Source organism: Cynocephalus volans, chromosome 1 (genome assembly GCF_027409185.1).
Source record: "Cynocephalus volans isolate mCynVol1 chromosome 1, mCynVol1.pri, whole genome shotgun sequence".
Taxonomy (NCBI): domain Eukaryota; kingdom Metazoa; phylum Chordata; class Mammalia; order Dermoptera; family Cynocephalidae; genus Cynocephalus; species Cynocephalus volans.
The window spans coordinates 288,009,911-288,018,650 of NC_084460.1; the positions used below are offsets into that span (position 1 = coordinate 288,009,911).

At 44.3% G+C, this 8,740-nt stretch overlaps 1 protein-coding gene across 1 annotated transcript in view; it reads right to left on the bottom strand.

Moving 5' to 3' along the window:
• Nucleotides 1-8,197, bottom strand: part of DOCK10 (dedicator of cytokinesis 10) — a 263,202-nt gene extending 255,005 nt beyond the window's left edge. Inside the window, exon 1 of the mRNA XM_063115061.1 lies at nucleotides 8,075-8,197. Within this exon, the coding sequence (XP_062971131.1) occupies nucleotides 8,075-8,197 (123 nt within the window). The remainder of the gene's footprint in view (nucleotides 1-8,074) is intronic.
• Nucleotides 8,198-8,740: the final 543 nt, after the last annotated feature.

Consider the following 8,740-nt stretch of genomic DNA (forward strand, 5'->3'; position numbering starts at 1 on the left):
TACTGCAACACATCCAAAAAATTATACTCCACAGTCAAGTGGGATTTATTCCAGGGATGCAAGGATGGCTCAACATATGCCAGTCAATAAATGTCATACACCACATCAACAAAATAAAAAACAAGAACCATATGATTATCTCAATAGATGCAGAAAAAGCATTTGACAACATACAACATCCCTTTATGATGAAGACTCTCAGCAAATTAGGTATAGAAAAAAAGTATCTTAACACAATTAAAGGCATATATGACAAACCCATGGCCAATATCATCCCGAATGGGGAAAAGTAGTAAGCTTTTCTCTTAAGAATGGGAATAAGACAAGGAAGCCCATTCTCTCCCTTACTATTTAACATAGTATTGGAAGTACCAACCAGAGCAATCAGGGAAGAGAAAGAAATAAAGGGAATCCAGATTGAGAAAAAGTCATAGTGTCCCTGTTTGCAGATGACATGATCCTATACAGAGAGAAGCATAAAGACTCTACAAAAAACTCTTAGAGTGGATAATCAATTTCAGTAAAATTGCAGGATACAAAATCAACACACAAAAACGAGTAGCATTTTTATATTCCACAATGAACTAGCAGAAAAAGAAATAAAGAAAGCTAGCCATTTACAATAGTCACCAAAAAAAAAAAAAAAAAAAAAAAAAAGCCTAGGAATAAAGTTAATCAAGGATGTGAAAGATCTCTATGATGAGAACTACAAATCACTGTTGAAAGAAATTAAAGAGAAGACAGAAAGATTCCATGCTCTTGGACTGGAAGAATTAACATTGTGAAAATGTCCATACTACCCAAAGCGATCTATAGATTCAATGCAACCTGTATTAAAATACCAATGACATTCTTCACAGAAATGGAAAAAACAATCCTAACATTCATATGAAACAAGAAAAGACTCCAAATAGCCAAAGCAATCCTGAGCAAAAAAATAAGTAAAGACAGAGACATAACACTATCTGATTTCAAATTATACTGCAAAGCTCTAGTAACCAAAACAGCATGGTACTGGCATAAGAATAGACACATGGACCAATGGAACAGAATAGAAAACCCAGAAATTAGCCCATATTCCTACAGCCAACTCATCTTCAACAGAGGCACCAAGAACATACACTGGGGAAAAGACTCTCTCTTTGATAAATGGTGCTGGGAAAATTGGACATCCATATGTAGAAGAATGAAACTAGACCCTTACCTCTTGTCATATACACAAATCAACTAAAAATGGAGTAAAGAATTAAATATACATTGGAAACTGTATAATCCCCAAATAAAACAAAGGAGAATACTTCAGGAAGTAGGACTGGGAATAGCCTTTATAAATATGACCCCAAAAGCACAGGCAACAAAAGGAAAAATAAACAAATAAGCTTCTGCATAGTAAAAGAAGCAACAGAGTGAAAAGACAACCAACAGAGTTGGAGAAAATATCTGCAAGATATACATCTGACACAGGATTAATATACAGAATATATAAGGAACTTAAACAACTTAACAGTAGAAAAATAAGTAAGACAATTAAAAAATGGGCAAAAGAGATGAATAGACATTTCTCAAAAGAAGATATATGAATGGCCAACAGACACATGAAAAAATTTTCAACATCACTCAGCATCTGGGAAATACAAATCAAAACGACAAAGAGATATCATCTCACTTCAGTTAGACTGGCTACTATCAAAAAGACAGAGAATAACAAATGCTGGCAAGGATGCAGGGAAAGGGGAACCTCCTACACTGTTGGTGGGACTGTGAAATGGTGCAGACATCATGGAAAATGGTATGGAGGTTCCTCAAACAACTACAGACAGAACTGCCATATGATCCAGCAATCCCATTGCTGGGTATATACCCAAAGAAATGGAAATCAACATGTCAAAGGGGTACCTGCACTTCTATGTTTACTGGAGCTCTATTTACAATAGGTAAGAGTTGGAACCAACCTAAATGCCCATCATCAGATAAGTGGATAAGGAAAACGTGATATATTTACATAATGGAATACTACTCTCCCATAAAAAATAATGAAATACTGCCATTCGCAGCAACATGGATGAACTTAGAAAAATTACATTAAGTGAAATAAACCAGGCACAGAAAAGAAATACTGCATATCTTCACTTATATGGGGGAGCTAATAAAAAAGTAAATAAATGAATGAACAAATAAATAAAGGAAGGAGGCAAAGTGATGCAGCAATCACAATAATACATTGGACTTTTTGGGAGAGGAGAACAGAGCTGAGGTTTCTAGTGGGAGGGGGAAAGATGTGATGGGGACCACAAGGATCGATTGCATTGTGTAATGGTAGATATGCTGATTGTCCTGATTTGAACATCTCATATTGCACATTGGTATTGATGTCTGATGTTGTACTTCACAGATATGTACAATAAAAAAAAATTTAAAAAGAAAGAAAGAAAAGTATGTCTAGAGAAAATTGTTTTATTTTAGGTTATAGACATTTTAAGTCTCATGGCTGATGGTGTTATCCCCTTTGACTTTGCCACTAGGAAACATCTTTAACAAGATTACAGGATTTACTGGTTATGCATTTTATTTACTGATCTTATGCCATTAACCTCTACCAGACAACATCTAACTTTCCTATTATTGCTTTTTTTCTTTTGCTAGCATTGTTTCTTTTACCCCCTTACTATATTCTGTTGTTGATGTTGTCTTACACGTATCTTTTTAAGACCCTTAGAATCCATCCTTCAAATAAGATAGAATGCGAAGAAAGAATCTCAACATAACCTAGTTAAAGAGAGATGATGCATGCTCCAGGGCACACAGTGCACTGGGAAATTTCAAGCGCATGCTGGAGCTGGGTGGGTGAAATGACAGTGAATGAAGAAGCAGGCAGTCCTAGAAGTGAACTTGAGGAGGATTAACTCATACCGTCTCACAATTTGCTTAAGGTTTTGCTGAACAGAAGAGATGAGGAAAGCTAAGTCCATATTTTAAGGGCTTGACAACTGAGCTTCCGGTTGCCTTGGGAGGTTCTGTTATTATTAAGGGTAACTGGAACGTCTCTATTGCTGCTGCTAACCTCAGAGGAACACTGAAGTGAATGCTGAGGGTAACTCTGCAACACAGGTAGGAAGAACCAGTTTCCTGTTCTTTAGGTAGAGCTACATCTTACATAGATCAGAAAACACCACCAAGCACTGTCAACTCCTCCTGTCCTCCAGTTTGAAGATGCTGTTGGAAGCAGCTACAGAACTGGAAGGTAACCCTCTGCTTCTACTATTTGGGAGTCAAGAAAGGTCTCATGTCAGTTACTTAAACAAGAGCAAAGTATTTAACACTAGAGTCTCAATGACCTCCTTCATAATTTGCAGCAATAATACCTTCCTCCTAGAGTTGCTCTGAGAATTAAATAAAACACTTAACATTGTGCCAGGCACTTTGTAGGTCTCTCCACGAATGGTTTACCATAACACAGTACATTTATTACTGCTCTTTTTCTATGCTAGGACTTACAGTTGTGAAGAAAAAGACAGTCAAAACCCATACATTTTGACTCACTCTTTCATTTTTTGACCCTTCTAGAAGTTTTCTAGAAGTCACTGTTATTACTATTTATTCTCAAAGTTACTTCTCCAATGCCCTCAGAAGTCAAAAAGATTAGCTGACACCATAACATTCCAATTTCACCTTGTATACTAAGTTTGTGTTGATTTCTTCATCAGGCAGAGAGGTTGAGGGACTTTCCCCATATGAAAACATGAAGGTGAGATTTCTGCTAAAGTGTAAATGCCCTTGTCACAAACAGCCCTGTCCCACCCCTTCCCCAGCAAAACTGAATGCCGAACAAACAGAACTTGACTTTGCACATTGCTTTTAACTCTGGACACTGACAGTAAAACAAGTGCTTCACTTTCATTCAGTATCACTTTATGCATCTTTTCATTTGCTTCCAACATATGACTTTTGAGAAATTCCAGTATGCCCCTTCAAGTTTTATAAAACCCCTCCTACACTCAGCTATTGAAAAGTCACAAAGTTCTGACGGGAGGAAATTCTTCTTTGTAGAAATTCCTCATGCTCATGTAAACATGTTTATATATGTTCATTATTTCTCAATTAAAGCTCTTTGGTAGATCAAAGTTTCTGCTTCTCATTCAACTTAAAGCTCCCTAAAATATCAAAAGTAGCATTATTGGAGGACAGGAGAGTTAAGACACATCAAAGCAAGAAAGTGTCTTTGTGATTTTTAAAAGAAATCCTTTACTTTCTTTATCCCTTACCCTTTCTGAGTGGGAGGGGAGGGAGAAAACATACTGGTACAAGTATAATCACTTCTGGCAGGATGTTTCCTCTTTAAAAGAAATTAATAACAAAATTAGATACAAATAAAAAATGACTTGCAGAAGAGTTTTTATCATAAATACTATAGAGCTCAAGTAAATAAAGTGGCATGATCCAGTCTAGGAAACACATAAAAGGCTTCAGGGAAAAATTGACCAAGTGATTATTTGGTTTTTGGAAAACTTCCACCTGCCTTTGTGCTGCCTTTCCATCATCCGACCCAGTGTAGCTCTCACCCTTCCTGCTACCCAAAGTCTTCCATTGCTCTGACCCCCCTAAAAACATTCCATAAATAAAACCTCATTTATCTCAAAGTGACAGATCTAATGCGGTGTTTGCAGACTTTTTAAAAAGTATTTTTCTTTTTAAGTGCTATCAAATGTAATATATATGCAGAAAAGTGCACAAGTCCTGTTTATAGCTTCATGAATTATAGAAAGCTATCTAAATGAACCAATTCATGTGAAAATACAGATATACTTCATGCATTTCCAAAGAAAGCCTCTTATCAAAAAAGAATTTCTAATAAGTGGCATTCCCACTTTGAGGCTAACATGGTATGCTTATTCAACCAAACTACTAGAATACTCCAGTCTTGATATGGGAGAAATGTTTCTAATCATTTCAGAGCCCAGATTCTACCTTAGAGAAGCCTGCTTTGTGAGACACCCAGGCATGGTATTTCAGGAAATTATTTAATCTTGAACTGATACTGTGAAATTGGTGTTTGGATGAGTTGCCATTCACTTATTTTCTATGAAAAGATTTTAGGATAACTAAGGAACAAATATGAAGGTATTTCAAGAAGTTCATGGAAATATTCATATTATCTTTTAAATCTATTTTTTTCCCCACAAACTTTTTGAAATACCCTTGTATTTCTCTTTTCGAACTGTTTGGCTTTCATTCATAATTGTTCTTGGGAGGGATGCAACATAAGATGGGTTCTGCCCAGGAGTCGGCATGCATGTCAGCCTACTGCAGCGCCTTGGGTTAAAACTGAAATCGAGTTTGTTTTAATGGACACCTCTATTTTCCTCAGCAATTACCCTAAAAGTTGTTATCCCTGGTCTTTGCCATCACTCAGCATCCCCTTCATCTCTGATCTCCATATTCAAACAATTTTTGAAGCCTTCTTGTCCTATGTGTGTGCATGTGTGTTTACATAACCCATTTATAGTGTCCAAAACTTCCTGACAACCTCATCTATCCTTATTGGACAGAGCAGAGTTCGAACCCTACAACAATCTCTTTGTAATGCTCTGGAGGATTTTGGGTGCCGATCACAGGGATTTCGAAAAGGGCTCTGTATAAATTTGGCAGTGAGATAGTTTTACTCAGCAGAACTTTCCAGTGTCACTGTAGTATCTTTCAATAGGTGACAGCTTGCTCCAATACACACACGATTCTACTTGCTGTACTGAAGTGCACTACCCATAATCTTCTTCCCCCATCCTATTCTTTTTCTCCTTAACAACCAGGCTTTTAGGACTTGAAGCAACAGATATAAAGAGTCTTCAGGGATTGAATCGCTGTAAGCTAGGACTAGTCTCTACCATATAGTCCAATTATGAGGTTTCAGGCTCAAAAGGGATGCCCTGCCCCACAGAATGCCACTGAGTCGAGTGCCAAGTCAGAGAACTCACCACCTTCCTGTTTCCCTGCAACTCACAGGACAGAGTGCAAAGCACATGTCTTCTTGCTGCTGAAGTCGCTGCCAAAACTGCCTGCCTGGGTATGTGAGATCCCATGAAATGTCTTGGCAAAAGCTAGTTTAGGAGTGTTAGCCAAGGTGCTGAAGCGCTACGAGGGAGGCAGGAACACCTTTACCAGTGAGTCTCCCCTTCCCCCACCTCTTTTTAAGACATTCATTTTGACAAGATACCCTGACATGACATAATTTTGGAGAAAGCAGTGGGGGCTGTGTGTGTGTGTGTGTGTAGAAGGGAATCTGACATACATAATCTTTGCAGAAATTTCAGCATTATGAAAATTCTAGGAGAACTCACCCCCAACCTAAATACAAATCAAAACCGTTTTGAGCTGTTTATTCCAACTGCATGCTAATTATTACTGCTGTACTTATCAAGTCATTGCTGAGATTCGGTAAAAGGAATCACTTGCAAAATAAAGCTATTGAAAAGAGAATGGCAGAGAATGTGACAAAGCCACAATCTTGAATGATCATTCAAAAGTAAAAATTATTTTCTACGCATGTCTGGAGATTTTCTTGTGATCTCTACTTTTCATGTGTTGAACTTTTTTTTTTTCCCCCCCAAATGTCCTTTTGACAGTTTGTCCTTCGTGCACTTAAAATGTGCACGCTGATATCAGAACCACAGGCTGCCCCTGGCGCGGTTGGCTACCAGTTCAGTCACCTCTGGGTAGGAAGCACCCCGGCTTCACGCCAGCTTGCTCCACACCCCAGCCACACCCACCCTCTTGGCCATCGGACGTCTCTCCCCCTCTGCCAGGTAATTTGCTTCCGTTCTGTTCAACTTCCCGACCTCTGGCTTTAGAGAACAGTCCTGGCTGTGGGAACCGGCTCCAGGCAGCTTTTGGCTCCCTTCTCATTGGTAGGCCTGGCAAGAGTAACACTTTCTCGATGTCGATTCCGCACGCAGAGCAATTGGGTTGCCCTGCGTGTGCCACTCACGACAGAAGCCCTTTTTTAAGAGTAACATTTTCTTTGACACTCACAAAAAGAGTCGTTTAATTCCTAATGACACTTACTGGCAAAAAGGAAAATGAAACACACAAGGCAGATGCCGGTCCAGCAAAGGCCGCTCTAGAGCGCGGCTGCCGAGCACGGTCTTGCCAGAAGGCTGTTCCCTCTCGCTTCCTTTTCTCATCATAAATGATGTTTTCCCCTCTTGCCACTTCTGCTCCGGACTGTGCCACCTACCGGAATTTATGCATATCTGGAGAGGTACAGATATGCTTTGGGCATCAGAAGCTGGCTGCTGGCCCCCGGGGACTTCCCGCGGAAACACCCGCACTTAGAAGACGTTTCAATAGGGAAGTGACCGGCGCAGCGCGGCTGGCGGGAGAGCCCCGCGGAACATCTCAGAGAAGACGAGAAACCGCTGGGTACTTGGTGCCCCACGTCTCCTGCGGCCCGTTCCCCAGCCCCTTCGGGAGTAGTGTCAAGTGGCCTGCGGGTTTTTACCCGGAGTAGTGTCAAGTGGCCTGCGGGTTTTTACCCTGCGGTGGGAGGGTCCTGAGAAGTACATTGATGCCTGCGGTGGTTAAGGTGGAGTTCTCAGCCCGAGCCCGGGCGAGGACTTCAGATCACACCCGCTCCACCCTGCGCACTCGTCCCTGGGGGCGAGGGGGACACGCAGACGTGTGGTCCGAGGGGTTCCTTTTTGTAGGTCCCCGACCCCACCGCGGGTCCCTGGCATCCTCACCACCTAGGACCACTGTGACTCGCCGATGCATTCCCGTCCCCTCCCAGCACCCCCTAAACCCGGGCCCATCTTCTCCCACGCGGCGCCTCTGATGCCCACGCAGCTGCTCCTCGAAGCGTCCAGCGTCCCCAAACGCGCGCCCGGTCCTTACGCGTCGGTGGCGCTGCCTCGCGGAGGGGACGCCGACAGCGCGGGCGGAGGCGGCGAGGGAGGGAGCCCCCCTGGGGGCGAGGACCCGGAGCGGCGGGGGCCGGGGCGCGCCGAGCGTTCGGGGAGGCCGGGCTCGGGTGCCCCGGCCGCCCGGGGCGCGCGGGGAGGCGCGGGGGGCACGGCGCACTCACCCGCTGCTGCTGCCGGCTGCTGACGGCCACCGCGGCGGCGGACGCGGCGCTGAGCCGGAGCTCGGCCGCCTGCCCGGGTCTCAGCAGGCTCCGGGTGAACCTGCGGGTCCGCTCGCTGGCCATCGCCGGCCGCGGGGACGCAGCGCGCGTCCCGCCGGTCTCGCCCGCGCCAACCTCCTCTACCCACCCGCCGCTCAGGAAGCGGAACTCGGAGCCTTTCCCCCCCGCTTCCTCGCTCAACTCGCAAGAGGCGGGTTTTTCTCGCGCGCACCCCCTCTCTTCCCACCCCCTTCCCTCCGCTGCAGCTTCGCGACGACTTTCCAAACTCTGCGCTCGTCCAGGCGCGCGCGGCCAACTCGGCGGGCAGCCCCGGGACGCGCGTGGGGCGGCTCCAGCCCGCGCCGCCCACCCGGGCTCGGCTGGCCGGCCCCGGCTGTCCCCGCCGCCCGGGGGAACCGCAGGCGGCGGGGGAGGGCGCGGGGCGGCCCCCGCGGGGCTCCGGGCGGGGCCTGCCCAAGGCCACCAGCACCATTCGGAGGCTCCTCATTGGAGCTCTGGACCCATTTGCTGGTTAGACCCCTACTTTCTGCTGTTGGCGAACGGGCTTGCGTCGAGCTCCTCCTGCCCTTCCACCCCCTGGGAAGGAGCCAGGCTTATTAAGGGTCT